Source organism: Pocillopora damicornis, chromosome 8, assembly GCF_964200805.1.
Source record: "Pocillopora damicornis chromosome 8, jaPocDami1.2, whole genome shotgun sequence".
Lineage (NCBI taxonomy): Eukaryota > Metazoa > Cnidaria > Anthozoa > Scleractinia > Pocilloporidae > Pocillopora > Pocillopora damicornis.
This window is the reverse complement of record NC_142677.1, coordinates 2088030-2108374: the sequence shown is the minus strand read 5'-3', so window position 1 is coordinate 2108374 and position 20345 is coordinate 2088030. Positions and strand designations below refer to the sequence as shown.

Genomic DNA, 20345 nt, shown 5'->3' with positions numbered 1-20345 from the left:
AACATATATATTCCCATAACTATTTCATCTTAACCATTATCGAGCCCTATACTTAATCATCATGCTTCCGGTCGCAAATGAGAAACAACAAGGCGTTTCTTTTAATATCCGTTTACAGCATGTTTCTGTTATAATTCACTTCCACCGGAAGTTTATTAAATTGAGGCACACGATTGTGCTACATATGCTGGTCAATGTTACTTGTAATCATTCCTGGAGAACTCTCAGCTGGAGACGAAACGCATCGAAAAAAATAATCAAAAAGTTACATTTGAATCGTTAGCCACATCCTCATAGATGTGAATACGAAGAATCTGGGCTGATTTGTTTCATCTCAGCCTACATTTTGTTTATTTGGCCGCACTATAAAGGTTCAAATTTGTTTCGATGTTTAAACACGATTCTTTAAGTAGATCGAAACGACAACACTTTGATGGTACCAAAAGATTCCAACCTAGTTATTAGCGTGTTGCAATTATTTTTGCAGATATATAGGGTATATATTGCAACAGTACAGATTTTTAAAAAATCCTTGATTTTAACCTTTCATGTTTGCAACTCAAAAACGAGTACGGTAACCATCATTATATCTAATTGTTTAAGAGCGTCTTAAAGTGAAGTGTTCCAAGGGTATATTAGATGTTTTGATCATCGCCAAGGGGTCTTAAGAGCTGTGCTTTAAAAAAACAAGCAAGAAGATTAAACAGCTTGGTTTTTATCCCTAAAAGCTTAATATTACTTTATTGTTATGTTTACCTCGTGTAGTCATCAATGAAAGAGTACACAGTTAATTCCATCGAGAAAAAAGATTAAAACGAGCTCTCTTAGTCCTGGCACAGATAGTTTTCTCATCCTTCTCAGTGGTCGTTTGATGCACAAGTGCGAGACACACTGTTCATATTTATCTGAATCTGAACGGTATTCCATATGTTGGAGATCTTTTAATCAAAGGTAAAAACTGTATATCATATCATTCCATTGATATCACAAATAACCACCCCTTTAGGAAAAGACAGTGGCTGATTATATGCCATGCAGGGGCTTACGCGTTGTAAACTTTATAGTTCCCTCTAGACATCATTTTAACTTCAGTTGACTGTGGCAACCTGCGGATTAAAGTGTTTTACACCTCAGAATAAGACTTATCAGAGTCAGTTTAGGAAACAACGGGTTTTATTTTCCAGGTATGTGTATAAGTTTATTCATATCTTGTTTTAAACTTTGCCATTTTGGAAAAGGCGAAAATGAACTATGTCAGGAAAAGTTAGATGAAAACTTACGCCTCCATAGTGGCATTTTATCACCTTCTTTATCCTACAGAATGCAGAATACGCTCTGAAATTACAAAAAGCTAGGCTATGACCAAAGTTCATTGCAAAAACTAAGCACAAGTATCATCGAATGTTGCTTATTTTTGAAGTTTCCTTATTAGGTAGTTTTTTCAAGTTTCGAAATATAAAATAATTTTAAATAGAAGATCAAACGGATGTTTCGCCTGATGTCAAGAGGGAAGTCCAGTGTAAACCACTCCACATTTTTCCTTTCCTCGTAGATACTTCTCCATGTAAAACCTTTCAGCTTTTGAACAAAGACTGTTTGATTTATCATCCCATCTTCTTGATAACACGTGCAAGCTGTAAAAATTTGAAGGAAAATTAAATTGCCATATCAGTCTCTTTTCTCGTAAACTAGCGGCTTGTGAAAAAGACTTTAAGAGTAGAGAGAGGAGAGACGGAGTCTAAAAAGGACAACATTGCGTTTTTTTTAATTACCCATGAAGGAATTTTCTCCTCAGAAACATTGGAGTGGATGATTATTTCTCTTTTGTCATTAATTTCAAATGGAACGTCAAAACTACAAGTCTGCCTCGACGAACTTGCTTTATATGATACTTTATCGCATAAACTGCGGTGTTATACAGGGATTTCTGGCCCTGAGAAAAGATGCAACAACACACGTGAAAAAATATCGTATTTTTTACGTGTGTTGATATAGCCAATCAGCTACTGAACGTCACTTGCCTTTGGCGCCACTCGGTCAGGTTGATGAATGCATGGGAAAGTCTTCACGATTCTCAATACAAGTTGTTTATCGGAGCTTTCGTGAATTAGGGCGGCTAAAACACTTAAAAAAATCCGTATCGCTGACAGACAGTGAGGTTCAAACTTTCCTAGAAGGGGGAAGAAAACCAATACACTAAAAGAAAATTACGACCATTGTTGTTTTTGTTTTCATGATTCAACGCATTTTTCCATCTTAGGAGTTAGCGCCAACGCACTCTGCGGTTGTCATTCGGGGTTTGTCGACTCATATTTTCATTCACTGTGTTTATATGATAAACAAAATAATACATGGTTGCTATCGAGTTAAACACTCGAAGAGAAATTCCATATTTACGCGCGCCCATGTAATATTCTCTATGTATTTCCCAAGTACTTTTGAGTAAGTTTATTTTCAATATTTTTCTTGCTCATTAATTTTTTAGGACTTCATCAGCTTTCCCATACTCCCTCGGACTTGTCCAATAACCCACCCTTTTACTTAATTCTTTTTCAATTAAAATGCTCACCATATTTTCGCAGGTGTCATAGATTTGTTATTCTTCATATGGCTGCTCGACAAGCTTCGTTTTTTACCGCGCTGTTTTTAATTTCTCTCATGTTCCGTGGCATTGCTTGTCAACAATGTCACAGAATAAACTCGATTTATCAAATGATGCTTAAAGGCCATTCCTATAAGACGTCCAATACTACACCAGGTACGCCCGAATGCAGAGACATTTGTCTCGCTGATGACAGATGTCAAAGCTTTAATGTCGTCACGTTCATTGCAATCTGTGAGTTAAACAACCGAACTAAAGAGGCCAGACCAGAGGACTTTGTCAAGGACGAGTATAGATATTACATGGCGAAAGGTCCAAAACGAGGTAATTGAACTTGTAAATATAAATTAGTAGGGTGCGCTTATTTCAGCTAAAGTGATCATTACCATTTAAGTTCCCTTGGGATCAATGCGTGAGCTGCCTGCTGAATCGTGCAAGGAAATCAAGGCGAGTGAAGGAGGACAAGCAGTTAGCGGTAATTATTGGCTGGATTCTACAAGATCTGGAAACTCTCTTTTAGCTCGCTGCGACATGAAGACAAAAGGTTAGTACAACAAATATTCCATGCCTATTTGCCTTCGTGCTAATGAAACGCCTTCTCTTAATCAGTTTTCTTTTTCACTAGTTGCAGACTATTGTGTCAAGCACCAATGCCAAAACGATGCAAAGTGTGTGAACCGTGAAACCAACTACTCGTGCGCATGTAACTCATCTGGTTGGACAGGAAAATATTGTGAAAAAGGTTTTTCTTTTGTTGAAAAAGTTTCTGCTGAAGTTCGTGCAGAACAAATTCAATGAAGGAACTTCATTAAACTAACATATGCTTAACCGTAGATATCAACGAATGTAAGGAAGGCCGGCATGGTTGTCATGTAAATGCCATTTGTAACAACACTGAGGGCTCTTACAACTGTAAATGCAAATCGGGACTTAATGGAGACGGACAAAACAGCTGCAAAGGTAAGGTTGTTATTGTCATTTTCATTATCATTATCATCCGATTAGAATCCTTTACTGCCCCTTTGCCTCGCCTTCACCTAATGTTTTGTTTGAGTCATGCACAAATAGGAAAATATTGTCAAAAAAGTTTTTATTTTGTTGAAAAAGTTTCTGTTAAAATTCTTGTTGAACAAGTAGATGTAGGAACGACATTAAATAACAAATGATTATCCATAGATATCAACGAATGTAAGGAAGGCCTGGATGGTTGTCATGTGAATGCCATTTGTAACAACACTGAGGGCTCTTATAACTGTACATGCAAACCGGGATTTATCGGAGACGGACAAAACAGCTGCAGAGGTAAGGTTGTTATTGTCATTTTCATTATCATCATCATTATCATCTGAATAGAATCCTTTACGGTCTCCTTTGCCTCGCCTTCGCTTAATGTTGGGCAAAGGGGGCCGTAAAGGAATCTGAGAGGGAGGACATTCAATTTCTATTTTAATCCTCTTATGAGAATGTAAGCCTAAAATTCACATAAAAACGTTGTTCAGCATTGTGATACATAATTGATAGAGAAAAGTTGTTAGATTACTTATCAAAGCGCGTTGACTTAACGAAAAGAAATGGTGTGGGTCACATGACATTCATGGATTTTACGCTTCTTGTTACTAACGTGTAGTATCCTTATCCTTTCCAACCATCTCAGCATGATTCGCACCCAATGTCTTTACTAGTCATTTCATATTGCTCTAGATAGGGAAGAAAAAAAAACACAAAAAAAGGCGGGTAAAGACAAGCCTCACCCTTCATTTCAATTACTCTTATTTAGAATGTGGACCTGTTAGTGTGACAGAAAATAATAGTTTTTAAAGAAGAAGTTGTGAGGCTACTTATAAAAGCGCGTTAAGTTGACGCAAAGAAATTGTGTGGGTCACCTGACGTTCATGAATTTTACGCTGCTTGTTAGTAACGTTTACTATTCTTATCTTTTTCAATTACCAGCATGATCCGCACTCAAAGTCGTTACTAGTTATTTCATTTTGTTCTATATAGGGAAGAAAAACAATAAACACAGCTAAAGATAAGCCTTACTGTTTATTTCATTTACTCCTATTTAGAATGTGGGTCTGTTGGTGTGACAGACAATAATGTCATTACAGATGACAGATTTACAGCGACCAGTTTTTACAGTAGTTTTTACTATCCATACTATGGCCGACTGCACGAAACCAGGGGAGCAGGAGGGTGGTGTCCTCGTAGTCCAACTGATAGAACAGACTATCTTCAAGTTGATATGGGCGTAGTGCGTTCTGTTTGTGCTGTGGCCACACAAGGAGAAATGGATAATACTGACTGGACCACTAGCTACAGACTACAATTATCTACAAACAATATAACTTGGAACACTTACAAGGAAACGAATATTGAAAAGGTATGGAGAGAACTGTTATTGACATTTTAATATCAGCAATTAAAAAAGAGTTTGAAGCCAATGCAAATAATTAGCAAACAGAAATACATTTAGATGCTGAATTTGGATGTGTAACTCCATTGGCTACTGCAGCAGAGAATGTCGTCGGAGATGACAAGCTTGTGTAGTATGACGAGTTTGCTTGAAAATTCTGAAAGGCGTCTGATGCGTCTTTTATGGAATGGTTCAAAGACTTAAGAAAGTGTAGTTTATCTATTCTTTCGTGTGCTGCATGAGGTCGAAGAGATTTAGAAATTAGTCGCGCAATGTACTGCTAAGACTTTTCCATCCAGGATATATTAACTAAAGCATTTCGCATGAAATTATTTTCCCGATTTCGTGAGACAGGAAGTCTCCGTTCGGTCTCCTATTCTGTCCCTAACCTTGTCTTTGTCGTGGATTCATATGACTTTGTTTCGTTTTTGTTTTTTTGTTTTGTTTTGTTTCGTTTTTTTGTTCGTAAATCATGATAGTGACATAATATGTGCATGCTGCAAACAATAGCTTAAATGTTAGCAACATTTATATCCGGGAAAAGACTCAACAACAGCCGTCTTGCAGCTCAATAAAGGAAAAAATCGTGTCACCTTGACCATCTACTTCTGGCTATCGGATGATGAGTAATAAAAAAATCCATAATAAAAAAAAAGGGTGAAAAAAGTGACGGAAAAATGAACACCGTTTGGAAAGGCTGGGCCGCAATGCAATAGAAGACAAAGTTGCGTGAGAGATTTGAGCAGTTAAGACCTGTTCAAATGGCCCCCACACCTCCCCTCCCCCTCCTCCCAGCGCCTCCTTATTTAACTGTATATAGAATTGGTGCACCATACCAAGTTGTTCAATTTCTTTGTTTTGTTTTGTTTTTTGTTTTTTTCCAGGTGTTCACAGGAAACTCAGATCAGACCAGTATCGTGAAGCATTCACTCAGAACTGACTTCAAAGCCAGATACGTTCGGTTTTATCCTGTAACATATTATCGTTGGCCATGTTTGAGGGTTGAGATATTTGTGCTTAAGTAATACGGTAAAGAGTTCGTATGTGTGTAGTTGTGCATCAACATAAAAACAGAAGGAGAAAAAGTATACAAACAGTCTTAAAGTAGGAAAACAAACATTTGCAAGTAAACTAATAAACTTATTCAGTTAACAAAGTAATCATTCCCAGGGGCGGATCCAGGATGTTTCGAAGGAGTGGGTGCACCACAAAGGAATCACCTAACTGACGTGTCCTCTGACGAACAGAGGGTCTGATAGTTCACACAGTTTTGTTTTTCATATTAATTTTTTTGCACAATACTATTTATATAGGAAAGCCGCTGGTTATCTAATCCTGTAACATACCGTAATTGGCCATGTTTGAGAGTTGAAATATTTGAGCTTAAGTAATACGTTAAAGGGTTCGTATATGTGTAGACATTCATTAACACAAAAACAGGAGAAAAACTGACGAACCTCTCCTCTGACCAACATAAGGGCTGACGCTCGAAAAGTCAACGCCAACCTATCATTTTGACCGCATTTAACATAAATTCTCTAACCTCGTGTTCTATTTCAATGCCAATAATTCACACAGTTTTGTTTTTTCATTTTATCATCATTATTTGTTTTTCTTATTTTGCACAACACTAGTTATTTATGAACATGAATGAAAGTGATCTTCGCAGTGATGTGCACTACTTAGGCAGTAGTGAAAATTATTCATCACTTCACGGGTTTATTTAGAACCACCATCATGACCAGCTCCCAGTTGGCTTGTTAGCTCAGTTGGTAGAGCGCTGCACCAGTATCGCAGAGGTCATGGGTTCAAATCCCGTACAGGCCTGAATTTTTTTCAGGCCTTATTTTCACCACTGCCTAAGTAGTGCACATCACTGCGAAGATCACTTTCATTCATGTCTTTATCCGCAGTTCAAATATATGACCTTCATATATTCTTAACCCACTAGTTATTTAATAAAGTTGCCGGTCATCTTAGGGGAAGATGGGTGTGCACCCCTGCACCTTCCCTTAGATCCGCCTACATTCATTTCGTTACAGTAAAATAAAACAGTTATTCAGAATAAAGGTAAAATGGAAAATGTATTCCAGATCTCCACTGAAAGATATGTGAGCTCACGGTTGCTTCTTCATTAAGTTAGCTGCTATCGGTGTTAGTTTTCTTTTCTGATAAGTTAATGCTTTATGAAAATAAAATTAAGAGATACTGTAGAATCGAGACTCCTGTGGCATGGATACCTACAGCTTAAAAACAGGGTGCTCATCCAAAAACAAAGCAGATCTGTAGGAGAACAACATCAGCCCGTCAAACATCCGTGAACCAACAGGAGTACGCTAAAACAAACCAAGAGCAGCTCCCTATGCCACATTAATAGCCATGGGTGACTATTCAACGTCACTACATAGTGAAGAAAAGTAGTAAAGCTGTCGCACGAACGCGATTTACAGATGATAGTTTAACTCCTAAAATGATAGATTCGCTTTTTAAGGAGAAAAAAGGTTTTCATGTCCATTTAGTACTTAGGATCTGTTTTTCAATCACTCGCTGCTATTAATAGCTAAATACACCAAAAAAAATCTTTATACCTCTTTGGTATTTGATTCATAAAATGAAAGATTAATTAATCGCATCAGATAATTAATTTGAACTGTTACACAGACACCGGTGTGTTATGTAGTTAAGAAGGAATTAAAGTTGCACTAAACAACAGTAATTCAACTTCTATGATTTTTTTTGTGTGTCCCACTCACAAAAGAATTTGAAAAAAAGGCATAGTAACGGTTACTACGCCTTTTTTTTCAAATTCCAGTCGAACCACAACAGCTTCGATGGAAAACAACCGTCAAGTTTGATCGTGATACAAAACTTGATCGGCGATCACTGATATTCTGACAACGCCCCCCTTCACCCCAACCCCGGCAAGGTAGATTTTCATTCCTCCAACAGTCAGCGGAATAGGGTCCGCATTCGTTTCCATCTCGTGGTGGCCCTTATGTTGCGCAGCTTATTCCTTTGCTAAGAAAGCAAAATATCACTTCCTTTTCTTCGTTATTACAGGTTCTGGAAGATTTAATTAGATTAAAAAAGTGTGAGTGTAGATTCGAGTAGATTCAAAGGTGTGCGTCTCACGAAAGGTATTGATAAACATTAACCTTTATTCTTGTGAAAACAATTTCTCGACTCCATCGGCAAACCAAAAGATTACAGTATAATTTTGACAAACTTGGCGACTAGGGACCAAGTGATTGAAAGGCAACTACCATACATTAAGCTTATTCCCTCTAGATGGAAAAGTCTTGGTTTAAACCCGATCCAGGCCATAACTTGTGTGTGATGTCTTGTGTTTCTAGATAAAATTTCGTTACTAAGTCACACAACGCGCCCCCGACCTAGGTCGGTTGAAATCATGGGGAAAGAGAAACTGTCTGAAAAGCTTCACGGAATACGGGTGGTTAAATATGATACATTAGCGAACTGTACTGGAGAATTCTTCAGGCTAGGAATCTTAACCATGCAGTCTGTCTCACTATTAAATTGATCGCCCCCGTTCAATCAAATCAATAACTTTTAAACAAGTAGATCATACTAGACAACCGAGACAAACGTAGCGTCCCTTATTTATGACGTCTTTCTAGCTATCAAATAACGGTCTGGCTTACTGACCTTAATCTAAATTTAAATTTAGGCAGTGTGAGGTTACTGTAACATGCTACGAAAGCTGTTTTCGAGAAAGTTCGATCATTCAGCTCTCGTAATGTCTCTTAAAGAGCGTACTTTCCCAATGAGCCCCGGCACAGTTCTAAGCGTTTTCTGTTTGCTTCTTTACTTCGCTGGATTCATTCGAAACGAGTCTAAATTCAATGAGTATGAACGAAGGTTTAAAACTGTTGAAGAATTCATACCTCAAGATAAAATGACACAAGCGAGGACGGATTTCCCTCCCTCTGAACAAGGTAATGTCCGACTGTCTTTATTTCAATTGCCACATGGTTGTCTGTTTTGTGGCTGGTCGTGCTCCTTTAAAGTTATTTATGTAAGTTGCAAGTTACTCTAAACTGTTAGGGGTTTGAGCTTTTGATAAAAAGTACTCAAGAGCTAATGGTCATGTCTTCCGACTTCCGTTTTAGCACAACAGATATGAACGAGACTTATTTGTCTTATTTTCTTTTCACTGAGATATCAACATTACCGTATATCTAACGACGTAGATTAAAAGCTAACGATATGGACGACTCTTGTTTTACATGATGTCCATTCTCTCGTTTTCTTTACGAAATAATTTGGAGACTTGCCAAGGAGTAAAACGCAGAGGTTTTCAAGGTAAACAATACACTCTTTTTAAATGGCGACATTAAAATCGATGTGTTGCCCACTGCTTGGTCAACAAGAAACAAAAGCTTTCTCCCAAGTCTCTTGGTGAGCAAGAAAGCAAATCTCTTCGTCGAGACTCTTGTAAACCTAAGCCTTAAAATATTGATTTAACCTCTCCTCATACTCGAAATGATTATATTTGTGAAGAAATCAAATCAAGAGATAAACACAAGCCATTTGAGGAGGGGTTAAATTTAAATTTCTCTAACGTCACTTTTGATAACTGGAAAAGATTTCTGTCCTCGCTACGGTCAAATTGTCCTTTCCTTCTTGTGTTTGCAGTTGAACTTGGATCGTTATCGTGTTATTTGAGATGGCAATGAAGGGTCTAATTAGGTTACTCTCATTTTTTGGTGATATATTTGATATATTTTCAGTCATACAAACCACCTTTGCCGAGCTTGAAATCCATCGACTGAAGCGTAGTATTTCACATCCACCCCCTTTAAATAAGTCGGATGAGATGAGGAAAATGATAGAGGACATCGTTTATTCTGCTTGGAAGATTTGCCCAAACAAAGCTGGTCTGAATGTTTGTCCTCGTGGCCGGCCGGGACCTCCAGGAAGAGCTGGACCCAAAGGTGACAAGGGAAGAAAAGGAAGAAAAGGATCCCAGGGAAGCATGGGACCACCGGGAAGAAGCGGAAAACAAGGAACCATGGGACCACCGGGGATAAGAGGACAGAATGGAATAAAAGGAGACATCGGGCCACCGGGTATCCCTGGTATCCCAGGGACTAAAGGTGAACCTGGAGAGTCCATCTCAACCCCAAAAGTAACAATTTCTCCACCGAAACTAGTCGTCAACGAAAGCAAAATAGCCTCGTTCTTATGCTCTGCTTCGGGAAACCCTGCGGCTCAAATGTTCTGGTCGAAGGTCAATGGATCTTTTCAAAGCAACAGGATCAAAATGACGTCAAATGGTCTGATGCAAATCTCTGGTGTTCGGATGGAAGATGCAGGCGCCTACAAATGCATAGCGCGAAATATCCTTGGAGAGGATGAAAAAACTGCCATTCTCGTCGTTCAGAGTAGGTCTTAATATTCCATCTTATGTCCACATGATTCCTACGCCTCTGAAGTTTGAAAAAAATTATCTTTTATTGATGTTTTTCCTAGGGCAGCTCGAGGGATACAAAATTCTGGAGTTCGACAGTACATAAAATTTTAAAGTTGTTGTGAGCAAAATATTAGAATCAGATAAAACTTCAAAAAATAAGGCTCTAAAGATGGAGAAGATTTTAGTATGGGAGTCACACAAGCGACAGTAGCTATCTTAATTCTATGTAATAATGTTTCTCCCATTCATATACAGGTAAACCTACCATTTCACTCTCTTTCGGTCCAACGTACGTAGAGAAGGGCAAGAACGTCACTTTACCAAAATGTCATGTGACAAGTTTTCCTCCGGCAATCATCACGAGGTCTAAAGGGCGCGGTGAACTTGCGCATTCCAGAACAGTTGTGAAAGACGGAAAGCTGTCAATTATCAGTGCTCAAAATGAAGATTCTTATTTGTATGAATGCAAAGCCTCCAATATTCTAGGCCATGACTCAGCTTTGACAAATCTTGTTGTCTTGGATCTGCCCCGTTTTACAGTCAATCCACCTGCAAAGCTTGATGTAGGAAAAGACAAAAATATTTCAGTTCCTTGTCAGGCCGCTGGTGACCCTCAACCAATAATCACGTGGGTTAAAGAAAACGGCGATTTGCCAGTTGCAAGATCACAAGTCAATGTTGATGGAACACTTCAAATATGGAATATTAAAGATGAAGATTCCGGCATATAAATCTGTACAGCCACATCAGCGCAACTGTTGAAAACGTCCTCTTTAATGCAACTGACCCTTAGGAAAGGTAAGGAATGGCTTTATTCAACATTTTATTTGTTACACAAAGATCTATAAATTCCTTCAAGAATTAAGACAAATCTAAAGAAATATATGTTACAGGTCACAGTGACTGTATTCTGGGCGGATTTCATAATCAAAGTTTAGTGTTGGGTTATTTTACAGTAAACTTTAATACAAGCTAATGGAAAATGATTGATCAGTTTGGTTGTAATGTTCTTGCCTTAAAGTCTCCTATCAAGTATACGAATAGTGATTGGTTGGTTTGAAGCATCTGGAAAGCTTTTGGGACAAGATTTCAACCTAGAGCAATATTATGCAAAGTTTCAGCTCACTAGAATTACATCTGAAATGTTTTGGAGAAAATTATTTTAACATAGAGCAATATCCTGCAGAATTTTAACTCATTAGAATTGGGTTTATGTGTTTTACAACTACGGTCTTAATAAACCATAGTTTGCAAAACTTTTAAGACAAGCAATTAAACATTTTGATGATTTCAGCGGATTGAATATAAATTAATTCCTTGGGCTGTTTTGTCCTTTTTTTTTTAGTTTTTCTTGTTACTTAACTCAAACATTAAAGTTATTAAATCAGTATTAGCTGGCAATTGCTCATTAAATTTCCTATCGGCTTACCTACCTCGCTAATGCATTAAAGTTAATGTTTGCTACGATTTTATTCTCGACAGAGGAACCTGATATTTTCGAAAATTGAAAGGCAATGAGAGAAAAGGAACATTGAAAAAATCCAAGAAAGCAAACAAAGAAATAAACAAACAAACAATAGAAGGGCAAGAAAAAAAAAGTTTATTTGAGTCAGGAATCTACTTTCGTAAATTTTTATGCTCATGCAAGACCCTATATTTATTTAGTATGTAAGTCAGTTGGTGTGGCTGACAAGAACAGAATACCAGATGCTAGAATGACAGCGAGCAGTTTTCACAGTACAGGCTATGATCCATACTATGGCCGACTCCAAGGAAACAGGGGGAGGGGAGCGTGGTGTGCAAAGACTAGCTCTGCTGGAACAGAGTATCTTCAAGTTGATTTGGGTACAGTGCTCGATGTTTGTGCTTTGGCCACACAAGGAAACCAGAAAGAAGGTCTGCGAACCACCACCTACAAAGTTCACATGTCCACAGACGGTATAAACTGGAACACTTACAAAGAACAAAGTATTGAAAAGGTATGGAAAGAGTAGTGCCGTAATGATTCGATTTGGCGTCCGCTATTCCAATTGGGGACCCTATTCTGTTTTGATGATAGCGCTGTTAAAGTACATTTCCATTAAGATTTGTCATGGTTCATATTCCTTTGATTGCTTACTGAAAGCTTTATTACAAAAACAGTGGTCTTCGTCTCCGTCTCTCAACTGTTACATCCACCTGAGTGTAGAGTCCTTTCCAACGAATCATCTCGTCTTAAAATTTTGCGACGCTTGCTTGGCTGGTCGTTCCCACCAAGAAGGATCCAGGGACAACAAGTCCGTTTTCAAGTCTTCTTGGTCCTTTTTAAATAAACATCAAAGCTTTGCTTTGCACATTCTGCTTTTCTCCGAAAAACGAATATGTGCCCTGTCCCTAATAAGCGCCCTGCTTCGAATGAGCGTTCTCCCTTGAGGCACTAAAAGTAGATAAGTGCCAAAGGTGCTGAATCGAATCATTACCGTAACTAAAGAGCTACAGAAATTCTTCTCTCTGGTTTTGTTCACATAATATCAATTAGTTTTAAACGATTGAGATAAAATATGCAATCTTGTATATTTTAACCAATAAATATTTCATGAAAGTTAATAAATATATGTTATTTGCCGGCTGGGAGGTCCGTATGGTGAAAAACTGTGACCGAGGTCTTGAAAATACTGCCCGAGGCCGTAGGCCGAGGGCAGCATTTTCAAGACCGAGGTCACAGTTTTTCACCATACGGACCGACCCTTAGCCGGTAAATAACATATTTATTGTTTTTAAACTTGACGAAATTCTTTCCGAAAGAACCCGAATGATTTATGCCCATAAATACGGCAAGATCTTCCATAAACTGAACAATTTTTGAGTGAGTAAATGGTAGTTAAAATAGAGGTGATGCAAATTTAAGAGAGATGCCTCAGCGAAACATTTTCATTTCCGTAACGATAAAGGTGATTGAAAAGGCTTCCAAACAAACTTTGAAATATTATTTTTACAATTATCTGTCACAATATGACACCTGTCAATTAGAGAGCGCGCAAGAAAAAAAAAAGCGTAGGAACATTTGAAAACCAACAGAACTAGTTTGGCAAGGACTGTCACGACAATGTTTTCTTCAAAATCAGTTAATGATCTAACGGAAAGTATTATTCACTCTCATCGACCACTCATTCATGTACGAAGATTTACCTCTGTTCATTAAGTAAACGGCGAGGAAAGTAATTGTGAGTAAATTCAATTTTTTTTATTTTGAAGTTGTGAGAGTTTGCTCGCTTGTTTGCTGTAATGGCGTGTTTAACTCTGATCTTTCCTTCACAAAAACTAAATTCGAACGGCACACTCCAACGAGACACAAGGGAATGTAATGCGGCCTTTTCTCAAAAAATTCCTTCAATTTCTGTTGTGCAATTTAAGGTACAAATGTCCAAATTGAACGGAATTGGAAAGACTCACCAGGAGCGTATATTTGTTGTAGAATTTAAAACTTCGCTCGCTCTTTCACTATGAACAAATTGCTCGAGAAAATTCAGATATTAAATGAATGAAAGTTCCATCGTTCAGTTTAACTGTAACCAAATACCTCACGTTTCAACTTTCTGGGTACTTTTTGTGAACGATTAAAATTAATTGCAGACGGTTTCTAGGCCGCTTGTCAACCAACGTAATGACACTATTGTTTATACAAATTCATTCTGAAACCAATATTTTTCTGTCAACTAAAGAGATTTGATAGAGAGAAAAGAGAGGATTCATAAGTTATTTATCGGCTTGAGGTAGTGACCGACGTGTTTGCTTAAAAATACAGCCAGAAAAAAAATACAGCCCAGCCAGAAAACGAGGTATATTTATGAAAAATGACAACGAAAGTTGGGATGTACTCGGCGACTCACGAAAGCGTTACCGTGGCCCGTGGGCAGAGATAGGAAAATACTGACCGGGTAAAGAACCAATCAGATTGCAAGATTCGTTACCGTGCCCTCTAAAAAAACAATAAAGTGTAATATCATGCTACTACGCTTTTCAAGAGGGAAAAGCCTTAATCGACCAATGTCTAACTTATCTTCTGCTTCTGCTTTTGTCTTTATCCTTGATTGTCCTTTGTTTTGCAGATTATAATTATGATTATGATATTTACCACTGAGTAAGAAACAAATCAATTTGGAAAAAATTAAAATTACAAATTGAAAAAAAAGAAACAGAAATTTAATTCCGTTCTGGGGCTCCGAACCCCGATTTAAGGAGACCGGGCGATTTTGATGCGAGCCTGGACGCCAGTTTCGTTTCCACACCGGGTTAACAAACCAAGTTTAAAATAAACTACGGGGGCGAACAATTAAAACCGTTCGGTAGAGTATAACAGAGAGTTGTCAAAAAAGAATACGAGCTTTATTTGAACTGGTTTATTTCTCTTTGCTTTATTTCAGGTGTTCCAAGGAAACTCAGACCACAACAACATCGTGAAGCATTCACTCAGAAATGAATTCAAAGCCAGATACGTTCGGTTTTATCCTGTCACTTACTATCTGTGGCCATGTTTGAGGATTGAAATATTTGTGCTAGAAGAATAGGTCTATTCATCCAACAGCATTAAAAGTAGTAGGAGATGGTCAGTTTGATGGAAATAAAAGTTCATGCACGGAGTTCACAGTAGCCGGCCGGGAAAACAATTAATAAAATTCTTCCAAGCAAATAAACTAACAAACGTTTTATTAAGTGAATTTTCAACAGATCAGTAATTCATAATGAATTATATAACGAATATAGTGAATTACATGAAAATCTTCTTTTTTTAATTTCATCACTTTGTTTACGTTAAGCCACATATATCCAAAGGCAATCCAGCTGGGTCAATAGAAAAAGTAATTTTGGGAAGAAACGACACAAAACAGTAAAATGATGTAAACCGTACGAATAAATGAATTAATTTTTAAAATATTTCATGATTGTCATGATTAAACATGCACGCAATTTACTGGTTGACAACACTAAAAGTTACAAGAATTCCCCAAGCATTTCGACTCGATATGGTTCCTTGCCGCTCTGGGCATCAGAAATGACTGTCATTACCACTCAGAGGTCGCTATTCATTCTAAAGTACGCTTCCCCCCCCCCCCCCTAAAAAAAATGACGAAAAAACAAAAAACGAAAGAAAAAAACATATTGTTCATACCATTACAATCTTTACTGCAGTCGGCTCTAACTTTAAGCATTTTATCTCTTCACGCACCCTCTCTGACCTCATCTAACACTGAGGACGAAAGAACACTGTCTCTCGTGTACAAGTATGAGGGAATTTTCTGTTTTTGGCCGGAGAAGGACTGTGGGTTCATTCCTTATGGGGCGGTGGTTGGGTGTTTTATTTACACGTTATTGTTTGAATTTTCCTGCTGTTTTTAACCACTCGTGGGTCTCGATCAGGTATCATGAACATTCGAGAACCATAGAGTAAATGTCATTTTTGTGTAACGAGCCTAGGATATAGAAAATCTGCAAGTATCCTTCGAGAAAGCGCACCCTAAAGTTTCGGTTGCGAAGTCCAATACTCGCTCTTTAGGCGAATGGCATATGACGCCAATGGTTTTTCTGTCCTATTCTTGGTAATCACCGTGGAGAAGACATATTTTGGTTATTCTCTGTAAGTAAATCAGAGTTGAACTCTGTCATTTGCATTCACGGCTACCACAGTTTACCCAGTTCTTGATTCATATTTTGGCCTATCTCATTCACAACGCTAGTGGAACTGATCAGGCTGCGCCAAGGTTGTTTGTGACGGCTCCTTTCACTGTGGTAATCACGTGACGATTATCAACAGAACGCGATATGTTTAGTATCTACAGTCACGCAATAAGTCACGCGTTAAGTCAGATGATTTACTCGTATCCAAGTCAATATTTTGTTGAGTAGGGAAAAATGGAAAGATTCGTGCTAAGTTAAGATACATATTACCTCTGATGAATGTTATTTTTATTTCCAGTTAAACCTGCATCTAAATGTGATTAGCTCAGAAGAAAGGTTTGATCTGAATGAAATCTTCTTCAATTGTTTTGAATATGTGCACCTGAATGTATCTTAGGGTAAATTATCTTAATAGGGTGAAAAATTATATGTAATCATGCGCCCATGTACCTCAACTCTCTCCCCCACTGTACACAGTTAATAATGGTAATAGGACAATGTGGAGTCCAATTTGGTCTGCAATCAAACAAGTGATTAACAAAATCGCAAGACCGCGAAGCGGGTGTCCGATTTGTAAATCACGAGTATGATTACAGACAGAATTGATTGACACAAAGCCCTGTTACCAATTAGTCAAAACAATGACAAAATTAAAGAAAGAAACTAGACTTCTGTTATACGTTTTCATTAAAAAAAAAAAAAAAAAGGAAAAAAAAAAGGCAGTATTGATGTCTTTGGTGGAGTTACTGAACAGTGGCACAGGCAGCCATGTGGATTCTTTTGGTTTACATGATTTATCATTTCTACATCTTAATTAATCCTCCAATTGATCACGTTTTTGTATTCCAGCGACCAAATTAAGAACCTTCCAATTTTTCTACAATATGCTCTAAGCCAGAAGTTATTATAGTGGCGCACACACAATTAAACATTAATAAGTATTTATATGCTAACGCTAAAGAGGGAGTTCTTTCGCAATGCTTTCTCTATCTCACAAAATTTCGGTAGAAAAGATCACACAACATTCTAGCTATTGAAGATAAGTGGAGTGATTTTTCTTCATGCCTCGTATATTCGTGGTTAGATTTCCTGATCATGATCTATAAATTGCTTACAAGAATTAAAGACGCTCCCGAAGTTGTTCCTCATCACCGGCTGTCGGCAAGCAGCGAAACTTATGGCGCCAAACATCAATATTATATCTTTCTGAATGTGAGTCGTTTTAATGGAAAACTCAAAAAAAATTAAAGCCGTATCAAAATAAGAAATTTCCTGTGCGCCTTGTTTAACCCAAACGGCAAAGTTTATTATAAAGGATATGGTGTTGTCTATGAAAATGGATGCACACATTTAAATTAGCTTTTGTTTTATTTTTGGGTTCAGGAATAGTGAAATTTTTTCTGAAAATTTTACGCCAATTAACAATTGGTTCATACATTAGCGTGCGTTCATGGAGATATGAAGCACGCAGGAAGTTTGGAGAGCACGAAAGATACGTAAGAGTTGCTCTCGGCTACGCCTCGAGCGACTCTAGCTTCTTGAGTGCTCTCTAAACTTCCCAAGTGCTTCATATCTCGATGAACGCACAGCTGACGCATGAACCAATTGTTTTATAACATTTTCAACCCGATGGAAATTTTTTTTCTCGAGGGATATGTTTGCTGACGTCATGAGCGTGAACAATAGGAATATGAAGTACGCTCGCGCAATTGAATTTGATTAGACAAATTTACTAACTATGTTAAAATGTTATCAGGAGCACCTTTAAACGAGGCACGTGTATGCGTTCCTTGAAACTAAAAAATTTCAAATAGAACAGAGTACAACGTTAACATTTAACATTCTAAGAGGTAGCTATATTTGAATATTTGTCACAGCGGGAACATTTTCTGACAAATTGCATACTGTGCCAATTTCATCTACGTAGTTAGTAGTTATTTGGTGGTAAACGACTCAGGTAAATAGGGAATTAGAGATACGACTTTGGTCTCTTGTGAGCCTAATAAGACTGAACTATAAAATTGCTGCTGTACAAAAGCTACGAAATGAAGAAAAAAGGCCTAGACTCAAATTATCAAAGAGCTAAATTTATCCAGTGATGAAAGGAACTCTAAAATGTAAGCATAAATTAAGACAACAGGTGTAACTATTTTTCAAACTCTCCGATGTTAGTTGCTAAAATGTATTGCCTAAAACACGAACGGTCCAGACGAACGGATGGGATGACCAAATCAGAATTTTTTGCTTTCACACTGATTTTATAACTTGATACTCGTTGGGCTCATGCCCACGTGCATTGAAGAGGAACCCAAAAATGAATGTTAATTTTTGGAACTAACATTGGACTCAAGTTATTTAAAATTAAAGTAGCGACCATTTTGAATATTGATAGGAATTTCTTTCTGTTAGAAGACATTCTTGTTTTAAAGTCTCACCCGAAAAATTGAGTTTTCCAGTTATGTGTATAAGTTTATCCTTATCTTGTTTTAAACTTTGCCGTTTTAGAAAAGGCGAAAATGAACTATGTCAGGAAAGTTAGATGAAAACTTGTTTTTCCAAAAGAATGTAGAATATGCCTTGAAATTACGACTAGTTAGCCTATGACCAAAGTTCATCGCGGAAAACTAAGACCCACTGAAAGTGGCAGGTGTTTTAAATTGTGCAATAAGAGGAACTTTCAGAAAACAAATGTTTTCTAGAAGTTCCTGTCTGAAGAATCCCGGTCAAAGTTTTAACCATTAACCATATAAGCCATCACCCCACTGAGAACCACGCAAAGTGGTGGGTGTTTTAAAATGTGCAGTAACAGGAACTTTCGGAAAACAAATGTTTTCTAAAAGTTCCTGTCGTAAGAAAACTTAAGTTTCGTCATTCAGTGTGTGAGTGATGGCTCTCATGAAAGGCATAATTAGTTCGTAACGAACTGGGATAGGGAAGCCAATTGAAAGATATAGCGGGAAAGACTTAAAATCTAAGAACACCGTTCTATTTAGGAATTTAACAGAAATCTGATCGATTACCTCGACACGAAGTTCGCGGAAGAGTCATTTGACCCGAAACTCTACTACCTTGTGGAAATTAGGAGGAAAAAAAAGCAGGAAATTATTCTACGTTAATGCGACAGAAATTTGATCTGAAATAAGTCTTGACGCTTGCCTCTGAAGGTAAAAGCTCGTGAGTAAGAACAATTAAATTAATCACAGTTTTTTTTAGGGATAGTTCAAATTAATTTTCAGCATTTCTCTCAACCGTGAGAGAGAGAAATTAATCGTTTGCCTAAAACTCAGATGACCAATATTTGAACCGTTAGCCATACCCTCATAGTTGTGACCACGAAGAATTTGGCCTAATTTGTTTCATTTTAGCCTACATTTTGTATATTTGGCCAAACTAGGGAGGTTTTAAACTGTTGCAATTTTTAAACACGATTCTCTAAATGGATCGATACAACACCACTTTGATGGTATCAAAAGATTCCAAACTATTAATCAGCGCGTTGCAATTAGTTTTGCAGATATATAGAGTTAGAGCTTTCGAAAAATTCCTTAACCTTTCATGTCTGCAACTCAAAAACGAGTACAGCTGAGTTACAAATGACATAGCAAGATTCGTTTATCTGCTAATCGTTTAAAAGTGTCATACATTGAAGTGTTCCAATGGGTGTAATAGAAGTCTGAATAATCCCTAAGGGGTCTTAGGAGCTTAGCTTAAAAAAAAAAAAATGTGTATAAGTTTATTAATATCTAGTTTTAAATTTTGCCATTTTAGAAAAGGTGAAAAAAGGAACTATGTCAGGAAAAAGCTAAGTGAAAACGTACGCCTCCATAGTGGCATTTTATCACCCCTTTTATCCTACAGAATGCAGAATTCGCTCTTAAATTACAATAAGCTAGCTTATGACCAAAGTTCATAGCGGAAAACTAAGCACAAGTATCTTCTAATGTTGCTTATCTGTAGAATTTTCTAGTTAGGTAGTTTTTAACGTTTCCAAATAGGAGATAATTTTAAATAGAAGATCAAACAAGTGTTTCGCCAGAGGTCAAGAGGGAAGTCTAGTGAAACTACTCAACATTTTTCCTTTCCTCGTAGATACGTATTCATGTAAAAACCTCTCAGCTTTTGAACAAAGCCTATTTGATTAATCATTCTATTTTCTTGATATCCCGTGCAAGCTGTAAAAGTTTGAAGGGAAAATGAAATTGCCACGTCAGCATCTTTTCTCGTAAACTGGCAGCAATTGA

At 37.4% G+C, this 20345-nt stretch overlaps 3 protein-coding genes across 3 annotated transcripts; all 3 read left to right on the top strand.

Moving 5' to 3' along the window:
* The first annotated feature begins 283 nt into the window (after positions 1 to 283).
* LOC113683885 (uncharacterized) lies at positions 284 to 6648 on the top strand. The gene is made up of 7 exons (XM_089180479.1): positions 284 to 2926; positions 2997 to 3146; positions 3228 to 3344; positions 3437 to 3562; positions 3779 to 3904; positions 4669 to 4982; positions 5900 to 6648. Exons 1-7 carry the CDS (start codon positions 2608 to 2610, stop codon positions 6038 to 6040), a joined length of 1293 nt encoding a protein of 430 aa, XP_089036605.1. The 5' UTR covers positions 284 to 2607; the 3' UTR covers positions 6041 to 6648.
* A 2040-nt stretch (positions 6649 to 8688) lies between these two features.
* LOC113683883 (putative oxidoreductase PXDNL) lies at positions 8689 to 12250 on the top strand. Its single transcript, XM_089180439.1, has 4 exons — positions 8689 to 8971; positions 9767 to 10420; positions 10705 to 11247; positions 12115 to 12250. Exons 1-3 carry the CDS (start codon positions 8725 to 8727, stop codon positions 11178 to 11180), a joined length of 1377 nt encoding a protein of 458 aa, XP_089036565.1. The 5' UTR covers positions 8689 to 8724; the 3' UTR covers positions 11181 to 11247; positions 12115 to 12250.
* LOC149040906 (lactadherin-like) lies at positions 12118 to 15363 on the top strand. The gene is made up of 2 exons (XM_089180437.1): positions 12118 to 12428; positions 14853 to 15363. The coding sequence occupies exons 1-2, from the start codon at positions 12165 to 12167 to the stop codon at positions 14994 to 14996; spliced, it is 408 nt and encodes a 135-aa protein (XP_089036563.1). The 5' UTR covers positions 12118 to 12164; the 3' UTR covers positions 14997 to 15363.
* The last annotated feature ends 4982 nt before the right edge of the window (positions 15364 to 20345 follow it).

Excerpts from the sequence above, each read along its gene's own strand:
- LOC113683885 (XM_089180479.1), top strand. The coding sequence starts at position 2,608 with ATGGCTGCTCGACAAGCTTCGTTTTTTACCGCGCTGTTTTTAATTTCT. Across the intron at positions 2,927-2,996 it reads GGCGAAAGGTCCAAAACGAG|TTCCCTTGGGATCAATGCGT; the intron begins GTAATTGAACTT and ends TTACCATTTAAG. Across the intron at positions 3,905-4,668 it reads CGGACAAAACAGCTGCAGAG|AATGTGGGTCTGTTGGTGTG; the intron begins GTAAGGTTGTTA and ends ACTCCTATTTAG.
- LOC113683883 (XM_089180439.1), top strand. The coding sequence starts at position 8,725 with ATGCTACGAAAGCTGTTTTCGAGAAAGTTCGATCATTCAGCTCTCGTA. Across the intron at positions 8,972-9,766 it reads TTTCCCTCCCTCTGAACAAG|TCATACAAACCACCTTTGCC; the intron begins GTAATGTCCGAC and ends ATATATTTTCAG. Across the intron at positions 10,421-10,704 it reads TGCCATTCTCGTCGTTCAGA|GTAAACCTACCATTTCACTC; the intron begins GTAGGTCTTAAT and ends ATTCATATACAG.
- LOC149040906 (XM_089180437.1), top strand. The coding sequence starts at position 12,165 with ATGACAGCGAGCAGTTTTCACAGTACAGGCTATGATCCATACTATGGC. Across the intron at positions 12,429-14,852 it reads AAGAACAAAGTATTGAAAAG|GTGTTCCAAGGAAACTCAGA; the intron begins GTATGGAAAGAG and ends GCTTTATTTCAG.